The sequence below is a fragment of the Dermacentor andersoni genome, chromosome 2 (genome assembly GCF_023375885.2).
Source record: "Dermacentor andersoni chromosome 2, qqDerAnde1_hic_scaffold, whole genome shotgun sequence".
In the NCBI taxonomy this organism is placed as follows: Eukaryota; Metazoa; Arthropoda; class Arachnida; order Ixodida; family Ixodidae; genus Dermacentor; species Dermacentor andersoni.
In genome coordinates, this window is record NC_092815.1 from 69,065,681 (window position 1) to 69,088,222 (window position 22,542).

Sequence of the window (22,542 nt, forward strand, 5' to 3'; positions counted from 1 at the left end):
CAAAAGTAACTAAAGCAACAGACATACATTCAGACTAGTTTCTTTTATTCTGTAATAAAATCGCTAAAAGCGTATTTAAAACAGCGTTGTGTAAATTATAAATTATTTAAAGAGCCGTAAACGGCCGTTCATTTAAACCTTAACTTGTACGTGCTTGTGCGCAACGTTTTGTACCCTTAGTGGTAGTTTCGTTGATTTTATGGTGTATCAGCAACACTGGTACACGCATGGTCGGGTTTGCATTGCGTCCTCCGCAAGTATGCGCTCTCCGTGCCGTACATGAGGCGCCTATATAATTTATTTTTTGAAGCTTCGCGATTAATAACGTATAGAAATGCGGCTAACGTCTTTCCTACTGAAGGCGTCTAAGCTGCCCAAGGACTATGCAAATTTCCCCGAGTCGTACGTGAAGCGAGTGATGGCACAGGTCGAGTGGCGCACACCGAAGGGACCTCAGTACCGTCCGGCTGTGATTCAGCGCAAAAAATACTACTTTGGCTTGGCACGTCCCTGGCAGTCGGACTTCTGGAAGGACAACATGCCTGGAGTTCCTAGCAAACACGTCTTTGTCGAGCCTATCGTGTGGACAGTGTTCCGAGGCGATCGTGTACGCACTGGCAATTGAATTTCCTGCCGTTGTAGTTATCGCTTGTCGAGAAGCGAATGTGGTTTCAGTAATTCATTAATTATATATATATATATATATATGGCCAGTGATTGTGTCCTTTTTGTATTTGTAGGGCGCTCACAACTTACAGCATTTAATTATTTAATTTAATTATGTTGCTCGGACATCGAGCTCGGGAAAGATCTCGTAATGTGAGGTTTTAGTTTAGCTGTAAGCTTTTATTGGGCTTCCTTGCGAATTCTCCTTTCTCTTGTACAGGTCGAAGTCCTTGTTGGAAAGGACAAGGGAAAACAAGGAATTGTGAACTACATTGTCAAGGAACGTAACTGGGTTTGTGTAGAAGGACTGAACTGCGTAAGTACTTGTTACACAAGCTGGCAAACACACATGCCATTCGCACTTTCCCGTCGTTCTTCTTGGTTGTAGTGAGGAAGCATAACTTCCGGAATAACATTACAATTCATTCCATTTCTTGCGTTTCCTTCAGGAATACCGTAGTGCTGGTTCTGGTGAAAATATGCACATCATGAAGACTGAGATGCCTCTGCTTGTCACAACCCAAGTTGCTTTGGTGGACCCAACAGATAAGTATGTAGTTGCTTAGGTCGAGACACTGTATAAGTGCAACAGAGCTTATCAGAAGAGTTTGCGCCTATTTAGGACAGTTTTTCACCTTGCAGCGTTAAAGTGTAACACATGTTGTTGACATTAGTGTGTTGCCTATAGCTTGTGGAGCACTTTCAAGAAATTCAGGCTTATTCAGTGACAGCTGGACTGTGTAAATTTCGTTGACAGAAGGTATGCTGTATACACATTTCAAGTGATTTCATTGATTTCATGCTGGCAGACCACTATAACAGTGAAAAGCTTGCACATAATCCAGTCCTCTTAATACTTGTTTGTTCCCAGCAGCAAAGTGGAGGCTGTGAATTTGTTCGCTAACGTGGTTTTCATAATGTCACATGCAACCCACATTATGCAGTGTATTTGGAGAGTATATTGAAGTAATCAAAATTGAGTATCTGCTACCCTTTCATAAGTGGTTGTCATCAGTTTTTAAATGTGCTGGTGTGCTTGGCTTCATTTATGCAAAATGAATGAAATATAGCAAAATCACACCTAACTAATGTACTCCTCTGAGCAAAAGTAAGCAAGCCAGGAATTCTGCGATAAAGCAGATTTTTTTCTTCGTCTTTGAATGTAGCTCGAAATTGAAGACTGCAGTGTAAATTAGGCATCACCAACTCTCCAGTGCAGTCGTTATTTGTTTGTGGGTCTGAATTGCAAAGAAATTCTGTTTTTTCAGTGAGCCTGTGGTTTGTATACTTTTGTTCATAGGTATATATGACCCTCAAGCTTCTTTCAAGAAAAGCTTGAGAAGGAGTTAAGGACCGTGCAACAAGTTACGAAGCGAAAAACAGGCATAATGTTAAGAAACAGTGGTGTGAATGAGAGGGCAAGTGGCTTTAGCCATTATTATAGTGGACATTAAAAGCAATAAGCCATGATGTAGCACCACCAACTCTTGAATTATGCAATAGCATATTTAGATTGTGATGATTGTGAAGTCTCGACAGCCGTGCATGCATGCGTCACAGATTGCCTTTCAAACTCTCATTTATCAAAGTGAAATTTCTGTACCTTGTATCTCTTACAAACTTGCAATTTTGTGCACACTTAGACATGCTTACATATGCTCAACACACCTCGAGTTTTTTTGTTAGATACCTCCAAAGTGGTTGAAGTCCACCTATAATGCTATAAAGAAATGTGTGACTGATGGTGGTGGGACCTAATCTCGGTCTTTCAGCATGGCAGCCTAAGGCTGCAACTATTAGGTCATGGTCACATGCATTCTTTTCTTATGCCAAAGTCACTCCTCAAAATGTCTGGCATGTGCATCACATGCCAGTTTCTCGCATTGCTCTCTCCTGGCAGCCAGCGCTTTGAGATGCCGTGTTAGGCTGACTGCACTGCATTCAGGATCAGCCCATATTTTCTGTTAGATGCCTTCGGTGTGAGTGAAGTTTGCCTATAATGCAATCACATTAAAATGCAACTGGGCAGGCCGTTTACTGCTTAGGGTGGATGACCACTTGTCTATTAGTTACAGAATAGGTGCCAAGAGAAGGAAGCACAGTCGGAGACAAGGGAATTTGGTGGTGTGACGTAGTTAGGAAATTTGCAAGCATAAAATGGGGTCAGCTGGTGCAAGACAGTGGTAATTCAAGATTGCTGGGAGAGGCCTTCGTCCTACAGTGGACATAAATAGGTTGATGATGATGATGATTACATGAGCCTCTGCCAAGTTCTCATGAAACTGAAAAAAAAAATGTTTTTGTCTTTCTGTTTTTTTCATTTCAGCAAGCCAACAAAGGTAGAATGGCGTTACACCGAAGACGGTGAGAAGGTCAGGGTATCGGTGCGTTCTGGCCGGATCCTACCCATCCCACTGATGGCTGAAGAAACATACGATTATAAGCTCAAGGGTGCTTACGCTGGTAAGCAGATTTCAAAGTCCTCCCCAACTATGCAGAATGCTACAAAGGGACCCATTTTAGTGTCTTCAAAAAGCAGACTGTCCTTGTCCAGACGTTAAACCCGGGACTGCTATCGTTCTGAACCCATTTCTTTTCTGTCTGAATTAACTAGCAGATGGCAGCACAATGCCAAATTAATCAACATAATTGACATATTGTTGCGCTGGTAGGCTGTAATGGTGATTTTAAGCAACTTTTGTCAACCAGCTCCAAAAGAACCGTTGCTCCCACAACTAGAATGACGCACAAATTTAGTCATAACAAGCGAACGAACAAAGACACCACGGGCCACACAGGGGAATTCTTTGTATTTGATAATTGAAATAAAGAAATTATAAGTTAATAGAACTGAAAGTGGATGAAGAAACAACTTGCCGCAGGTGGGGAACAATTTCACGTCTTCGCATTATGTGTATGATGCTCTACCAATTGAGCTACCGCGGCGCTGTCTTCCGATCCACTTTCTGGGGTATTTATGTGTTACTACTAGAACTAACCCTGGGAGTGTTAGCCAGCACCACCACTCACAAACCTTGGCGGTGGATGTGGAACGTCCTTTCTACCACAGGCGTCACGAGTACGTGATCTTTTTAGGGTGAAGGCAACCTGGTCAATAAACATGTTCTACCTGAAAGCATCAAGGTTGATGAATTTGAGACCCACGTTATGTAATGAACGAGAAGAAAGGGGGTTAACAGAGGGGCCTGATTTTAATCATATCATAAGACGCCAACAAACAACACCAAGGACAACACAGGGGAAATCATTTGTACTTACTAATTGAAGTAAAGAAATGATAAATTAATGGAACTGAAAGTGGATGAAAAAGCAGCTTGCCGGAGGTGGGGAATGATCCCATGTCTTTGCATTACGTTCCATTAATTTGTAATTTCTTTATTTCAATTACTAAGTACTAGTAGTTTCCCCTGTGTTGTCCTTGGTGTCCTTGTATGTTGGCTTTATATGATATAATTAATAAAAGTCGGGCCCCTCGGTTAATCCCTTTTCTTCTCATTCAACACAAATTTAGTGTCACCTTGGGTTAGTATACTTCGTTGTCATTCGCAGGTTGTTAGGCGTAGAAGTTTAGTGACACTTGCTGTAGGACGTACTTGATCAAAGTGTCACTGAATTTGCTTGGCTGACCAGGGTATTGGTTTTCAAGGATACCTGTATAATTGTGCTAATAGTGGATGGCATTGTAATAATCTTTAGGGTATGTGACGGGTTATGAATTGATACTGCGTGCTGTTAGCGCATTTCTGCATGTGCATACCTGTCCCTTACCCGTATTGCCAAGTGCAGCTTTGAAAGGTAAGTGGCATCACTATGTCTAATCTGCCCAGTGGGGCCACACTAGGCAGACTACACCCCTGATTGGCTTCACTGTGATTGAAGTCCTTTCAAACCAGTGATGCCAGTGAATTCTTTCTGTTTTCAGAGCAACCCAAAGACACCAGAGCAAAGGAGCTTGAAAAGATTACTTTTGTTCCAAAGCTGATGACGTTTGAACAAGAGATAATGGAGGAACTTGGCATCAAGGAAGACAGAGTACCTGCTAAAACTTATTGGTATTAGGCAGTATTGTAAGTTGTATTTGTTTACAGTGAGAATAAAGTTACATTTTACCAATGTTGTGGTCAGTCTTGAGTTGCAGCAGTTTTTCTGATCCATGATCATCATAGAGGTATTTTGCATACTCACTCTTACATTCCCTGCCACAACTGTGTCAATTTTTTATGGCACGTCGCTATCCTTGTAACTTTAATTTCTTTTTACCGTGCGCCTGTGACATTTCCCATTTCTTCTTCAGTTTCACTGTTTTAAGGTTACCCTATAGGCTGCCTGTCTTTACTCTTGCCTGCCTTGTTTGAATAGTATACAAGGTCTGTGCCAAAAGTTCATGCAGCGAGTCGGCAAAAGTGTGGAAGAGGGTGTAACGGCACTGCTCCCTTGCTCACATCACTCAAAAGAACCCAGTTTGCGTCTACTAGTATGAGCTGGATTGCTGTATTACGAGGCAGAATTTTATATGTACACTTTTTGTGCAAGCCATTTTTATCCTTTGTCGAAATGGATAGATGAACAGACAATATCACATTTCTTGTGAAACTCTGCAAGAATGGTGCTCAAATCTATCAAGTGTTGCAAAAGGCCTATGGGAACTGTGTTCAAGTGGCCCCAGTGTTCCTGAGAGAGCCATGAAGTCCCCAAGAACGATGCAAGATCAAGATGCCCCTTCACTTTGTGCAATGATGAAAATGTAGATTATGTGCATTCTGTTGTGCTCAGCAACTGCTGAATGACTGTTAGAATGATTGGAGAAGGACTTGTTTTGGAAAAGTCTGTAAGCATACTTTTCACTTCACCAGATTTTAACTGAAAATATCAAAATTATGCAAGTTTGCACCAAAATGGCGCAGAAATTGCAGACTCCCGAGCAAAGGCTGTGATGAAAAGAATGTTACAATAATTGAAAAACTTCAGAGAGCGATGAATTCTTGTAAGGGGTCGTCACCGGTGAGCAAACTTGGATTTACGAATACAAATGAGAAAGCCAACAAAGCGCATAAAAACAAAGCAAGAATCGGAAGTGTTGATTGTGTTTCTCGACTGTCATGGAATTGTGCTCCATGACTTTGTACCTGAAGGTCAAATTGTCAATGCAGTTTTCTGTGTGGAGTTCCCAAGGCATCTGAAAGATTGTGTGTGCCGTGTCCAACCAAATTTGTCGAAACGGGTGCTGGATTCTGCACCACAGTAATTAATGCTCATGCACGCTAGGCATTGATAGTGCAAGAGTTTCTGGCACACAGTTTCATCACTGTGCTGGAGCATGCTCCCTACTCCCCAGAGTTAGCCCCCTGTGATATTTTCCCCAAAATAAAAGCAGGTGCTCTGGGGGCGTCATTTTGGTGATGTAGCAATTCAAAAGGAGCATAATCACTGTTAAAGTGCTTAATGGATTACTTCCAAGGGTGCTTCGAGCAATTGAAGAAAAAGTGGAAATGGTATGTTGTGTATAATTGGAGTATTTTGAAAGTTAACAAATCAATATATCTGAAGTACATGAAATGAATCTTTTCTAGTCGTTCTGCAAGAACATTAGGGACAGACCTCACACTGTGATGTTTGCTGTGTTCTTGCTGGTAAACATTTTAATAAAAAATTCACTGTCTTAAACACTGCTAAACATTTCCTGGCATTGTCTGCTACCTTGACTGCCTTTGGATATAGGTGCTCTAAATGGGATTGGTAGCCCTGCCATTGTCTAACACAGTGGCTTTATTATTATTTTTTTTACATATATTGGTGAAACTTGTGTCAAATGTTTATTGCCATGGATAGGACAGATCTTTCTATATAGAGCACTTTTTTTAGAATTAAACATTTTTAATCACCTGAGGCAGATAGCCCAATTGTAGTTGTTGAGCTAAGCTGAATTATTTAAATAGGCAGACATTACTTGCATGAGAAATCAAAAGATTTAATTGACTAGTAAGAAAACATCAGTAATTAACATTATAACAGACAGCTTTCAAAAGGCTTGTATAGCGAAAAGGAGACTACTACTGCAGTGGCTACAGGTGCAAAATGTTTATTGGCTGTACACTGGTGTGGTTTGTACATCAAATACACATGTTGACAACAATGCCATGAAAGGTCCACCCAAGGCCATAAAAGTGTGCGACAACACAAGTAAAAACAAACACTTGTGCTTCTGCTCAACTGGGAGAGGTTCTTTTGTGAGTGCTGCATTACAAAATTGTAGCGTAATATTTCTTGAACACTGCATCCGAAACAGTTTAACACTGCGACACTTTTTTTTTACATTGCAATTGTGCAGTGATATGAGGAATGGAATCATCACACACAAAAAACTGCTGTGCAAAATGAATTGGAGCCAGATATAGACGGGGCACGTTACGACGTAGAATGCACTGAGGTGGTACTTCACATCTTCGCAGAGGAAAACTCTGCTTATACCTTGCCCGTTCAAACATGTTTCAATTGCAAAATTGGGTCCTGTGCTACTGCTAAATTGTTCTGACAGATTTGTTGCATTTCAAGAAGGAAGTCAAATTCTAGTGACTGGTTGAGGCAGATCCTTTATTTAGACCATCAAATATGTTGTAAAATATGTAAAGCAAGTTAGAATCAAGAAAACATTGAAGCACCATTATGCTGTAGCACTGCAGTTGAAGCGAATATCTGCAATTCTGCAGATATTCTTACTTCTTATAGGGTAATTAAAGCAGACATATTTACTTTTCTATGTCACTGCCAGTCATACAAACTAGGAGCATGTTATACAGGGTGTTTCACATAACTTGAACCAAGGATTTAAAAAGAAGTGGTTACCCGCCGTGGTTGCTCAGTGGCTATGGTGTTGGGCTGCTGAGCACGAGGTCGCGGGATTGAATCCCGGCCGCGGCGGCCGCATTTCGATGGGGGCGAAATGTTAAAACACCCGTGTGCTTAAATTTAGGTGCACGTTAAAGAACCCCAGGTGGTCGAAATTTCCGGAGTCCTCCACTACGGTGTGCCTCATAATCAGAAAGTGGTTTTGGCACGTAAAACCCCATAATCAAAGAAAATAAGAAGTGGTTAACGGCAGCTGAATGAAACCAATGGCATATGGTTTGTTGTCATGTGGAGCTCCTTAGAGTATATTTTGTATTCAGCTTAATTAATTAACTAAGGTGAATTATGCAAAAGTTTTAATATTCACTTTAGGGCCAATGCATTGCGTTGTAGAGCAGGTTCAGGAACAACCGATCCAATTTTTTGTAACACTGTACTTGCTACGTCGTGATTTTTTTGGGGGGGGCATGTAAAGAAAGCCCGCAAAATATAAAATAGAACCACATGAGCACTCTCAACCATGTGCCGAGCCTATTTATTTATTTATTTATTTATTTATTTATTTATTTATTTACCCTCAGGGCCATTGGGGTGTTACAGAGGGGGTGAGTACATGGTCGAAAAAGAACAGAATCTTAAGCTGCGGATGAAATCAAGAAAAAGCACTATCGCTTATCGGGGACTACGGCGGTTCCTTTTCATGTGCAACCGCCAAAAATGCTGACACACTGTGAAGCTGATGCCTAGAGCTGTGCCTGCTCGCTTCACCATGGTCCCCCCGCACGATTCTTTCGCATGAACCGCTATTGAGAGCGCAGCAATACGATAGCACATGAGTGCAGTCATGTGGTTTTATTTCATATTTCGCGGGCTTTCTTTAAATGCTGAAAAAAATCACTACGCAGCACTTACGTTGCCACAAAAAATTGGATCGGTCATTTGTGAACCTCTTTTACAATGCAACAAAATGCACTAGGCCCTAAAGTGAATATAAAAAATTTTGCATAATTCATCTTGGTTAACTAATTCAGCGGAATATGAAAAATACTCTAAGGAGCCCCACATGATGGCATACCATATGCCGTTGGTTCCATTCAGCTGCGGCTAACCACTTTTTTTATATCCTTGGTTCAAGTTACGTGAAACACCCTATATATCCTGTCCAGGATCATTTATTTTCGACCCTCTTTAACATATTAAGTTCAGTACCTGTCTGTTGCAAAATTATGAAATCGTAAAAATGATGCTTCAATTGTTTTGCAGTTTAAGTATTCTTGCAAAATATTTGTTGGAAATTATAGGATGTATTAGTAAGTCTACTGTAAACAGTCACTAGAATGTGACTTTTTGAAATGTTATAAATTTATTACAAATTTTTTTATTAAAGGCCTAGGTTAAGTTCTGCAGCTTTCTAAACAGAGATGCCGTGTTCATGCACAACTTCAGCACCAAAGTGCTTGTGCGTGAAGCACGAGTGATCTCTTAAATTTCACTGTAACATGCATCAGCACACTCACTTTTAAATCGAGGCTCCGTTTACTTCTGGTTCCACTTGCAGGTTCTATAGGGTTTCTGTCACTAACACGAAACATTCTGTATCACAATGTGCTGGGTTTCACAGCATCATGGAGGATGTGCTACATCAATATGGCAGACTATCGTACAACAGCACATAATTAAACGCTCGCTCAATCCACACAAATGTCAAAGCTGGCAGCTATATGCACCACTGCAACCATGGGCAGCACAACCATGGCAGCACGGAAATGAGTAGTAATGGAAACCAAAATGAGTACAGTACTCTCTTCTCAGTGTTATGTATATGTACCATCTTTTTGTGTGTACAGGCTGCCCTTACATGACCTGCAGAGTCTATTAAGGCCTAAAAAGAAAGAAAAAAAAGAGAGAGAGAGAGCACACATCATTAATTTCTCTGGAAAAGCAACCTGGCACTGTTCTTGGCACAATCATGGTTCCAGAAACAATAACATGCATCTCTCTCCGTAGAAGCACAGTGTAGCTTCACAGCAATTAAAAGCCTTAAAATGCTGATTCACAGCAATGTGTTTTTGCTGTGAAGCTACACTTGAAAGCCAAGCATATAATTAGTAGTACTCTCACTTTCTGCTAAATTTCTCGACTATTTCGAGCAGCTTATATCCACAAGAAACACAATATGTCCTCTTACGTAGGCTTGCCCATCTGTGCTTGTCCTTATTTATGAAGCTGCACCACGTGGCACGTATGCACTGCAGTAGTCACAATCTGACCCTCTGAACACAATGATCGTGATGAGCCAATGCAAATTACGCATAATAACTAAAGTGGTGTCGGAGTACAAAGGGAGCTAAAACTGTTGTTTCATATGACAATAAAATGGCAAGGTAGAACAACTAAATGTACAGAGGCTACACAGTTGGCTGCAAATAGCGCTGGCAAACTTTTTGAATGGAATTAATCTGCAACTGTAATAAACAAAGGCAAAGTTAGTGTATAAGTTGAATAAGAAAAAAAAGGACACATTATGAGGTTTTCATGACAAGACATGAGGGCTCCTCAAGATAAATGTAAAAGCATGGATGGCTGTCCTACAAAGAATAAAACGAAATAAAATTCAGGGAATTTTTGCACCAGAACCATAACCTCATTATAAGGCATGCTGCAGATGGAGACTTTGGATTAATTTCAACCACCTGGGATCCTCTAACATTGAGTTACATGGCGCTCTTGCATTTTGCCACCCTTGAAGTGCAGCTTCCGTTGCCAGTATCGAGCCTGCGACCTCAAGTTCAACAGTGCAACATCATAGTAACTAGGCTACTGCAGCAGGTGGGAAATGGAACACCCGGTCACCTCAGTTATAATGAAATGCTATGATTCATGGGCACATAATGAGCCAAAATGTATGCACTGTAGCCTGAACAGTTGGAAACTAGACATTAATCAGATCATCAATACTACCAATACTGCACAGCGTAACAGGTCACATGTTGGCGTGATTGAGTGCGATGGATATTAGATACTGCAAGCATTACAAGAACTGAAGCCGCGGCAGCAGACAACAGCAGCGGGCATAAACACGTGATTTAACAGCAAGAAAATATCTCACGGTGTGAGAGATTCACAGGACGTATACATGAGTGGATTTACACGATATCAGGGTGTGAGAGTCACTTTATTTTCCTGCAGTTTACTTCATGCCTTTGTATGCACATCGCTTACTGTCCACCACAGAGCTTTACACCAAGGTTACCAGAGGAAAACTTAATGCAGGTGTCTGCATTTTCCATCACTGGTGATTAAGTCAATATAGAAATGACGGACAGCACATAGCATTGCCTGATCTTTGTCCTTGTGGCTTCAAATACCCTTGCGGCTTTGTATAATAACATCTTTGAACCTTGTTTGCCTTTTCAAGAGCATTACAACCCAATGATTAATCTTGGCTTCTAATAGCAATTGTTCAGCTCTTTGGAGAACATTAATGTGAAAGAAATATTTAGGACATCAAAAACAACGTCACCCATAGTGACTGTCATGGTCCATCCAGCTGTCATCCTAATTTAGCATACACTGTGGTGATTTATTTATGCACTGAATATTATAAGATGAACTGGTTGTGAACATATCTTTAACTGTTCTGAATAAATGCCTTGACTGCAATGTGATTTCTCCACAAAGCCAAGCTAAGTCATAGAGAAATATGTGTACTAAATATTATTCCCTCAATCGTTGAACAACTGCATTGGCCGGTTTACTCCTAGTGATCTTGCCATGAGGGTCCTATCTTATCTGTCTTACAATAGGAGAATCTAAGAGAACAGGGCAATGAGACCATATAAACTGCGTATCATCACAATGACTGCAAATGGCAAGTCCTTCCCGTTCTTAAAAGAAAATATTGTCCTGCTGTGCTGCAAGCTAACACAAGTGTAAAATTTTGTACTACCACTGCTACCTTTGATGTGACAAAATTAACATCCTATAATGAAGTCACAGGAAACAAACAGTGTTAAAGGAGCCCTGAAACACCTTTTTTAATTGAGCAACACACTGGAATGAATGTGATGCCTTTTGAGAAATATGTTCCAAATGGAATTCTTTAAAGGAATCTAACATGAAAGGAGATACAATTAGTACAATGTTTTACTTTTCCCATTTCTTACAGCTGGGGTGGCACTGATGACAATGCCCTGTTTATTGCTCCTTTCTTTTCCCCTCTTTTAATGCTGTGGTGCTCTTACGGTAACCCTTTGAAGCTGGCGTCTGACAAAGACATCCAAGCACAATAATGGAGTAGTGACAGGACAGGCAGGATGCACTAATTAACAACCACTGCTTCTCCATTTTCTAGAAAATCTGAGAAGGGTTTTGTGCGTGTGCCTAATTGCTGGCATCTTTGGGCCATCATGCTTCTTATAATGTCATCACTGGTGTTGCTCACAGATAGGAACATTTCCTGCATTCAGGAAATGTCTCAGTGTGTTGTTAATAGCCCGAATAAGTCAAAACCTTGCCTTTGTAACGGTATGTTAATGCTGGCAAGTTGGACGTGACATAGAAGATGCAACACAACCTGCAATTACAAGTGTTTCTTTTTCATCTTTGTACTGTATCTGTAGTTACTGGAGAATTGACAATTTTTAGATGCTCTATAACATTTCAAGGACAAATTGTGTGCAAGCTGTAAAGCATATTTTCACTACAGTACCTTCCTACACAGTGTAGCATGAATGACTTGTTAAACAGTTATAAAAGTGCAACAACTTTGCCTGCCTAAAACAATGTTTGCATAAATATTTGAAGAAAAACAGTGAATTTTAGGAGAAAGGAAAAACATAAGAGAGCTGCCTGGTTTGAAGGCTTTCATCTGAAGTTTTTTCTTCTCAGAAACAAGCTAGCAAAGCTCTGGGGGAAAAGAAAAAGTTGTTTCTTCGCAACAATTAAATCTATGAATAATCTTGCGACACCCTAGTAGAGCATCACAAGTACAACAACAAAGCTGATGGCATTGTCACACAGATTCAGGCAACGTGGTATTGATTTAATATACACCACATATCACTCACTGGTTGGGGACGGGATGGACATGAAGATGCACGGGTTTCTATCACGTGGTCCACCATTTTTTACTTTGACCGCCTCTAATGTGGTAACACTCAAACGTGAGTTGATCTATCAAATATTACAACGCAAAACATGACGGTCAAGCCGGACAATAGCAACCAAACCATTCAAGGCTATGTTCCTCCCTCAGCTAACAACCACCTCAGCATCAAGCTCTTGCAATGGTGTTATCATTACATTCCCACCTACTTGTCTGTATCTAGTTGCCTTGAAGAGACCTGTGCTCTATAATAACAGGGAAGACAAATGTTTCTTGAAAGCATGCTTTTTTTGTGTCTTTCACAGTCCTGCACACTTAATGATTGTTATGACACAAGAGCATTCAGCATAGTTGAACGAGCAACATGAGCACCATCTTGGTTTGAAGCAACAGAGAGAGAGGGAGAGAAAAAAGTTTGTTCTCTTGTTGAGCTGTGAACCCTGAAGGGTATATAAAATTTTAAAGAGTTTTCATTTTTTGTCCTTTCAGCTGGCCAACATGAAACCGACAAGACGGCTCAATCCAGCTGTAATTCAACAGCATTCTTTGGTGGCAGTATTTTTCCAGTCTAAATAAGAACGCTTTGGCTTGACTTGAAATCTTGCTGATTTACTTTGTACAGATGAACACAAGAACAGATATATTCAGAAAGCATTTGAAAGCATAAAGCTTGTGAACTATGTGCACCAATTTTGATTTGGAAGCCATATTCTCTTCAGGCACCATTCAATTATATTGGCCAAAAGATCTATTTTATTCTATATCTTCCATCTTCATAATTACTAAAAACAGAAAGCAGCAAAATGGATTGAACCTTCTGAATTTTTCTGCAAGTTTCACTGCATGCCTGAGCTCTGGTTATCTCACACGCAGCATCAAAATCTATTATATTGTACCTTGTGCATGATGCAGGCTTCCTTTAATATTGGTGCATTATACATGTGATAATCTTTAATTAGCTACTGTTATATTTGTAGGTTTACATACGCTTCTTGCTAAGCATGTATTTAAAGAATTTTTTTTCTTTGGGTACTTGGAAAACACAAAACCATTTCAGAATTCATTAGAGAAATTTAGGTTTTGTGCAGTCAGTTCAGGGATGCAAACTGTCGGGTGTGCAAAAGAATACAAAAAAGGTATACAAAAGAACGCAAGCAGGGCATGCGGCTTTGGGTATGCAAAGAAGGTTGGGTGCACACTTTCCGCAACCTTCTATTAGAGATAGGCAGCATAATATGCAGTCACAAACCATGTCAAAAAAATGCAGAGATGACATTTTGGAGCCTATTAGGAATCTTTATATTGGGGGCATCTATCATTGTGGCCCCAAAGAGCTTTGCGCATGCAAGAACAAAGAGTTTTAAACTAGGGTTTAGCTTTTGCTCTTTGTGTTGTGCGCTTGCAGCACCTCGACGAGTGAAAACGGAAGCTTCAACAAAAGGTAATCAAAAGCACAGCAGCAAAATAATTGCTCTTTCTATACATGTTTTATCGATGACAAGTCTGTACAGTGCTTATAATAAATTGTGCCATGTTAAGCTCTGAATTCAATCTCTGCCAACCTAGCAACGAGATGTATTTGTGTTAGGCGTGGAAGCCTTCAAGTTTGGCTATTGATTTAAGAAATAACAATGATTTCTCACTCAACCCTTGTTTTTTACATGGAATGTGTGAAAGTGAAAGCCTACGACATTGTTCATTGCTTTTGATGGCTGCAGGTTAACGAGGACTGGGGTCGAATCTGGTACAAGGTGAGAGCCATCACTTTAGTGGATGCCACCATGTTTGTTGACGGCAAACCTTTGCATCGAGTTTGGATCGGAGTGCTATTTTCATGAATTAGCATCGCCAACCTAAACGCTAGACTCTGTTTGCATCTCTTGCATGCACAGTGGCCCTGACGTTACTTTTGCGGGGCTGCAAAACCTTTGGGGACCTTATTCTAATACTCTCACTACCATCAAAAACAGCTGCATGACCATATATGCTTGCACCACTAAGCATCCCTCCCATCCACAGATTTATCTCCTGCATTTTTTGAGTGCCATCTTCTGTACGTAACCTAATTTTGTAGCACAGGTCTAATCAGAAGTGCCTTAATATGTACCCAACAGAATTTAAATGTCACTACTTTCAGTAGAAAACAAGGGGAAGTCGGGAGATGGAAATTGAAGACGATGAGCAAAACAAGAACAAGGTGAAAGTATGAGTCAACGTTTTAACAAGTGGACTGCCATCCACCTTGAAGAAGACAAGTTCACTTGTCAAAATGTTGGCTCTCGCTTTCACCTTGTTCTCGTTTTGCTCACTACTTTCAGTAGCTTATTTTTTTCTTCTTTGAGGCATCTTCAAGGCACGTACGTTGTTGAAGCAGTGCCCGAAAGAGGCACTGCTTACCCAGACCTGCTTAAAACCAACACGGCACACCAGCAGGAGAATGTATGTTAGCTCCATTCAATTTCAAGTTTTCTTCATAGCCATGCTCATATAAGGTATTGTCCTTGTATTCTGCAGTAGGGGAAAAAAATTTAAATGGACTGTTGAGCACATAGCTCAGCCTTGGCACAGAAAAATAGCTTTAAAGAATACAAGCACTACAATGAGAATGCACATGATTATAGATAAGCTGCAGCCTTTACAATTTCATGATTTGAGTTAACAGATCTGTGCTTTTGGGTGGTATGGTCATAATACTGCTTTCATGCTTCAATTGCTGTTATGAGCAGTTGAGGAAGGTGAATACACATAGCAAGCATGAAACCACATTTTTTAATTGTGTAAATATTCTTCTAATTGTAACTGTGAGGAACTAACAGCTCTGATTCTATAAACGAGGTGTTTATGCAAGGAGCCAAGAAACAAATGCTGCAGTGGTGCATTTTTCTTTCTCTTGATCAGCTTGACATTTGCTCCGTAGAGGTGTGCATCACGTGGTAAGTGACATAAGGCTCCAAAAGATTTGATATATTTTTTTTTTTTTGAGGAGCTGCAGTTCCCTTGTTTCTACATGTCTAGATCTGCACATCAGTAGTGTCTTCTATGCTTTTATAGTGTAGCGTTAATGTCATGTCATTACTGTTACTGCTCTCTCCAGGTGTTAAGACTGCATCACAGTACAGCATGTACACATGCACGTTATGTTAAAGAGGCTCTAGAAAGCACACTAAACTGTTTCACATTATGCAGCTGGTGGGAGATTTTTTTTTAAATAGAGACTAATCCATGTATTCTGAAATGATCCTTGATTCAAAGCTCTTCCACCACTTCACCAAGTTGAGCACAGCACCACCCCTTGACCGAACAAGGCACAATGCTTCCCAAGAATTGCTGTGGTGTGTTGGTGAAACACAGTGACCACTTCTGTCGAGGGGCGCCGCTGCCATCCACTTTCTCAAGTCGAGGTAGAGTGTTGAGCGCATGAACGTCCTAGAATACGGAGGTAAGTATTTCACTTGTGCTAATAACTGTTTGTTCAAGCAACCTGAGAGAGTCTCTGCTGTTGGCACTTCATGCAAACAAGAAGTCATCGGAACACTTATAGACACACTGGAAATTATTACGAATGCTGAAATGTGGGTGCACATAAGTTGGAAGAGACAAGGAATTTGTAGTAAGCGCCTTCATTTTCATCACCTATGAATTTTGCACCTCATGGTGTTTGCACACTAGTACATGCACACTACTGGAGAAAGCACTGATACGCCACTGAATTGCTAATCCTTTATACCAAAAGATGGGCAGTTTCATTTCCTCCCTTTTAGGCTATGAAGCTTCCTTTAGGCTACAAAGCATCCTAGAGTGATATAGATTAGCTCAACCATTCAGTTTTCTAAAGAAAGTTACTGGAGGGAACTCTGGCGTTGCGATTGTTAAGTTAAGGAACAATGGCTAGTACATAGATTTGTCTAATCTTCATGCTTGTGGCAGTAATTCTTCCATTCTTTCTTTCTAAACTTTCAAGCACTCATATCTTTTCTAAACCCATAAAGGCAATAAGCTTCTGCGCACATGTATAATAATTGCGAATAGGTTGTGTCCAAATAGATCCTCTGGCGACAGCTCCCCTAGAGTAATGGAAACCAATTTCGAAACCTATGATTTTGCTTACTGTATGTCCCAGGAGCAATTGTAGAAGTTGGACACATGTAATGGCTACCATACTTTGAACATCATCTATTTTTTTAGTTTATAATGCAACATTTTGTTGAAAACAATCAATTTGCAAACTTACAAAGCCATCTGAAGCCAAATGGAAATGAGTTGAGGCAAATCGATCCATGTACTACCCATCAGTCCCATGCTAGCTTAACTGCCATGCTTGCAATTCCCATTGACACTAGTGTAAGAATTCCACCTAGTAATCTTTTGTAGGGAACTCTACGGGCTCAACAGCACTTCTTTCAGTGTGGCCAGAGTAGGATGGCCAAAAGCTCCAACTTATAAACTGTGATACAACACACTATAACCGTGGCTTGCAGCTGAACAAAGACAGCTGCAATGCATTTAACTCTATCGGGTTAGCTGCAGCTCAATCAATAGAGACCTAGCAGCCATTTTTACAGGTCAGGTTAGACAGCTTGTCCATGTGCAAGAGTGCATGACCCATTCACCAATTCAGTGCAAGCTCACACTTTCCTCGCACAATTCAAGCATGCAGTGATTTACAGCAACTTGCTCAAAATGCAAGCGCACCAGTGAAATGAGCAACATCGCCCTAATTAACCAGACAAATGCACATAGGGCGAAAGAATGTCTTGCCCAGATCTTGTCATAATTGTTTTCACAATTCACCCTTTTTGCTTATAATTATTAACTTGTATGCTGTCACTATTGCCAAGATCAGCCACATGACACAACAGTTCATACAGAAAAGACAGAATTGAGGACAAAGAATTGTTACAAAATATGGACCCTGCTCCAAACTGACCGGTGGCACATGCCAAAGAAGATCTTGGCTGACAGGCATGATTCACCCACTGCCACCTTGTACCCACTGTCTTGGGATGTGACCTGTTCCAATGCCTGTGCTGAAAGCCACTTATGCTTGTACTTTGCTTATGAAAAACTGTTTTGTTCAGGTGGCATCTGGTGCCCTATAACACATACTCTGGCTGTAAGTGTCGTATTACAGGAATAGAGAAAACAAAGATATGGTGCAGCTTTGTTAAGAAAAAAAGTGCTTTGTAATCGGCTTACTAGCTACTTGCTGAAATACATATATTTGCCACGGACACACAAGGACAGCTCTTAACTTTTTCCAAATCAACATGATTGAAGGTAACCTTGGTAATCAGCCAGTTTGAAAGAAAGCATGTTTGTACTGAGTACTGTAAATATGTGTCCCAAGCCCTGCACAAGCAGACTGCGACACTTGGTGAGTCAGCCTGTTCATGCTCTGCTGCATCTTACACGGATTGCAACATTGCTTGTTGGACAGAAAGGGCCTTTGTAAAATGAGCAGGCTGCATGCACACCTATAAGTGCTGGTGTACTTTACTACTAGTATAATCATGCTAGTGCAATTTTAGAAAATGGCAACTAATTGAGGTAGGGTGCGCCATAAATTCTTGGCAACTTTATTGTACTGCCACTGTCAGAGTTAATCCAAAGATACTAGTGTATGGCTTGCCCAGGAACCAATGGCATGGAGTAATAGCCCCTTTGAAAGTGAGGGGACCACTTGTGAGCTAAGAGTTTGCTTAGGTGCTTCCATAAATGACATAATGCATATTGCCAACTTGTGCCTTAATGACTCTGCTAATAGTGGAATGAAAGATCAGAAATCATATTGTATGATTTAATGTCACTAAACTGCACAGTGGTTTAAGAGGAGACATTATAGCGTTGGGCTCTAGGTTAATTTAGGCTGCCCGAAGTTCTTTAGCGTGCACCTAAACTTAAAAAAACACAAGCATTTTTGCATTTCATGCCCCTCAGAATGTGGCGTCCAGTGGTGCAGGAATTGAATCCATGACCTCATGCTCAACAGCATAAAATGATAAGCATAACACTGGAATGACTGATAGAAAACATGGTAGTATTGTTTAGTGGTCAAATGTGGGTGGTTGATATCCTAGCTGAGATTAAGTGGAAGGAGTGGAGTTCAACAAGTCATGTAGTTTGTAGATCAGACAACCAGTAGTCTGTTAAAGATAACACAGTGGATGCCCAGGGAAGGGCATAACACTAGTCAACAACAGCAGCAGTTTAGATGGAATGACAAGAATGGAAAATTTGCGGGCAAAGGTTGGGTTCATCTGATAAGAGACAGGAATAATTGAAGATGTGTGGGAGAGGCCTTTGTGACGCCGTGAACTCAATATTGGTTGATAATGATGATCAACAGCCATGGCAGGCTATGGTGCAGCAGTTGGCAAAAGGTGTACGTACTTGCATGCTGCCACTTGTGACTCAGCAGCCAACGCATGGTTGCGCTAGTGTCTGCATCAGCCTTGCACTCGTCTATTCAGGCGAACTCTCACAGAAGCAGCACCAGTGATGTTAACTCAGTCACAGACAAAGATTTACTGATCTTTCCTTTTTATCTGGCATTTGTCCTTTTTGTTCCTTCTTGTATTTGTGTCTGCACGCCTGCCTTTCAGTCACATGAATCTCAACCAACTTGCTCAACTTTCAGTTGTGTTACGATTTTATGTTTCTTTAGCATCAGTGAGAAACATTTTGCCAATTGCTAAAAAAAGATAATTAAACTCATGATCTTGTATAATTCCTTCCTATTTCTTTCTAAGTCAAATACCACATGCACATGCAACCACCCCTCTCTAATTCACGTAGTAAGAAACCCTTACAACAAGACAAGAATTAGAAATATGCAATACTTGAGCGAAACAATTTTTTTTGTTATCTTATTCACATGTGACTTATGAATTTGACACTATCTTTCTTAACCATCACATCCGCTGATGATTATAAGCTTGTCACTGGAATTAGTACCAATATAATAGATTGTGAGTATAGTCGTTATGTGGGAACCGACCTTGACATGTGAACCTGTCAGCTTGCTTTTTGTTGCAGTTTTTGACAATAAGAGGGCAAGCTGTCAACGTCAGTGGCATTGTGTGTAGCTTTTATACTTCATACTATGAGCTACTTGACTGCCCGCTTTTTCAACATGGCTGCCCGTGTGCCACATTTATGGAAGCTTCTGGAAACTTTGTACAATTTTCATCATTTCTTGTGATGTAGAAAGAATTAATATCCGGTCAATGTAAAATATGCGGAACTGCAACTACTGAAACAAGTGTAGGGGAAAGCTTACGATGTCGCTTCTTTAGTAACTGCTTGAAGTGATTCCTGCTAAGCCCATCAGAGCTAGAAATACTACCTAAATCTTCAGTGCTTAAATTTAGCTACTGGCTACCCTTAGTAAAGCTGTGATGAAAGAGCTAGCTCCCTTCAGCCAAATGATGATTCATGGTGAGCCATGCTTAAATGCACTTAATAAATGCATTTCCTAGACCTAAAAGTGCCAAGTGTCTCATTTTCTTAAATATGTACCAGTAGTAGACACGGATCATTGTTAAAGATCAGGATGTTAAGCAGCTCACAACCCAACCACAGCAGTGACTCTACGGTCAGTGTTTGGATAATTACAGATGTACTATTGCGCTCAATGTGAGCTGCAACACATGAGCCATGGCTGCAGCTACATTCTCGAGAAAAACTGTGGAGAGGGTTTTGCCATTCCAGAAATGCGCATACTCCTGTGCTTTACGGTGTCTGCTTTATTCGTGGATTGATAATACATTGGCCTGCAGAACAGCCTGTAAGCCCTCAGTGCACGTCATCACGGTGCATGCTGCTCTAGCTTTCTAATTTTTCTTTTATCCACGATGGAACGATGGCTGCTTGGCGGGCCAGTGTATTATTGCTCCACGAAGAAAAAAAATTAAATTAAATTATGAGGTTCTACGTGCCAAAACTACTTTCTGATTATGAGGCACGCTGTAGTGGAGGTCTCCGATAACTTTGACCACCTGGGGTTCTTTAACGTGCTCCTAAATCTAAGTACACCGGTGTTTTCGCATTTCGCCCCCATCGAAATGTGGCCACCGTGGCCGAGATTCGATCCTGCGACCTCGTGCTCAGCAGCCCAACACCATAGCCACTGAGCAACCACGGCGGGTTGCTCCACGAAGAAAGCAGACAGTGTACGGCATGAGGGTATGCACATTTCTGGAATGGCAACACCCTCTCCACTTTTCTTGCAACACCCTCTCCACACGTTGCAGCTCATATTCAACGCAACAGTGCATGAGCACAGCTCATATCAAGGCATGACAGCATCACATTATGATGGGTTAAGCTGCATAACGCCGAAGCTGCAGAACACGAGACTACATCACTAGTAACAGCCAAATAGGCATGCAATGAAAGAATTCCAAGCCATCGCGTGTGCATGGCAGTTCTCGCCACACAGTACCCTGACTTGAACACTGTTGCATAGGCCGTAAAGACTCTTATTATGGTTGTAGAAATGTCCTCTGCAGTTCACGTGCACCAAGTAAACATGCTCTTTGTTTTGTTGGAATTATGCTTTTTTTTCATGGGCTTTAACAGTGCTGCAGCCATAGTTTCCTACTAAAATTACTAGAGAGAACTCTGGCACCGCAATCATTCAGCTAACACAGGAACCGTAGGTAGTACATGGATTTGTCTAATCTTAGTGCTTGTGGCTTCAGACATTCTTGTTGCATTATTTATTATGCTTTATATTCACTTCGAAGAAATCATATTTTTTTGAACAAAGGAAAGCAATAAGTCTCCGTGCACATGCATAATCATTGCAAATCCTTGCACTTAGAAAATTACCGATTTGCAAAAGTCACAAGGCGTGGAGGATGAAGTTCAGTCAATATCATGTTCTAACCATCATTTCCACGTTGTCTAAACCACCATACATGCAGCTCTTGCAGAGACCAGTGTAATTTTTGTAGGAAGCTCTATGGCTGCAATCATTAGCACTAGAGACAAAACACAGTTGCCTGCTCTGACTGTGGGCTATGCAGCCTTTGAGAAAGTTACAGGAAAGCGCATTACGAAAGTGACGAGCCAAACTCTTGGTGCCAAGTTTCAAACTTTGCTGCGAGTGCTTTGCCAGTGGGCTTGGTCTGCTTGATGGCATCCAAGATGTCCTCCGTTGACACAGGCTCAGGGATGATGCGGTCAGTTCCGTCTGCCTCTGCAGTTGACAATGTCGCCAACGGTGTATGAATGTAATTGAAGTACTGAAGATAAATTATATCACAAAAATAGCAAATTCGCTTCTTGTATCTTTATGGCCTCTTTGGTAGCCTTCCGGATGACAAACATCATCATCTACTACTTGCAAACTACTTGAACACAACTTATATACTGAAATTATCAATTACTTGGAAGACCACAAAATTATTTCTGAATGCCAGCATGGCTTTCCTGAGGGCTTTTCATGCGAACCATAGTTAGAGGGCTTTTTAGAGGAGTTACATTTATTTATAGACCATGGATTCCAAGTTGATGCCGTCTTTCTAGATTTTTCAAACGCTTTTGAGCAAGTTTCTCTCACAGACTACTGCTGAAACTCACGAACCTTAACATACACCCAACCGCTATTGGGAGGATTAGGGATTTCCTCTAATCTAGAATACAATACACCTGTGCTAACAACATTAGTTCTTCTACCCAAGTAAAAATTATGGGGTTTTACGTGCCAAAATCACTTTCGGATTATGAGGCATGCCGTAGTGGAGGACTCCGGAAATTTCGACTGCCTGGGGTTCTTTAACGTGCCCCTAAATCTAAGTACACAAGCGTTTTCGCATTTCGCCCCCATCGAAATGCGGCTGCCGTGGCTGGGATTCGATCCCGCGACCTCGTGCTCAGCAGTCCAACACCATAGCCAC

At 41.0% G+C, this 22,542-nt stretch overlaps 2 protein-coding genes across 2 annotated transcripts in view; one reads left to right on the forward strand and one right to left on the reverse strand.

The window, feature by feature from the left end:
• Positions 1-202: 202 nt before the first annotated feature.
• On the forward strand, positions 203-4,800 carry mRpL24 (mitochondrial ribosomal protein L24). The gene is made up of 5 exons (XM_050188878.3): positions 203-607; positions 887-982; positions 1,116-1,216; positions 2,993-3,129; positions 4,610-4,800. The coding sequence occupies exons 1-5, from the start codon at positions 335-337 to the stop codon at positions 4,744-4,746; spliced, it is 744 nt and encodes a 247-aa protein (XP_050044835.1). The 5' UTR covers positions 203-334; the 3' UTR covers positions 4,747-4,800.
• A 1,950-nt stretch (positions 4,801-6,750) lies between these two features.
• Positions 6,751-22,542, reverse strand: part of LOC126541911 (katanin p60 ATPase-containing subunit A-like 2) — a 35,971-nt gene continuing 20,179 nt past the window's right edge. The window contains exons 16-17 of the mRNA XM_050188876.2: positions 21,701-21,842; positions 6,751-9,415 (exon numbers count right to left, since the gene is read on the reverse strand). Coding sequence (XP_050044833.2) covers positions 9,409-9,415; positions 21,701-21,842 — 149 coding nt within the window. The 3' untranslated portion in view covers positions 6,751-9,408. The remainder of the gene's footprint in view (positions 9,416-21,700; positions 21,843-22,542) is intronic.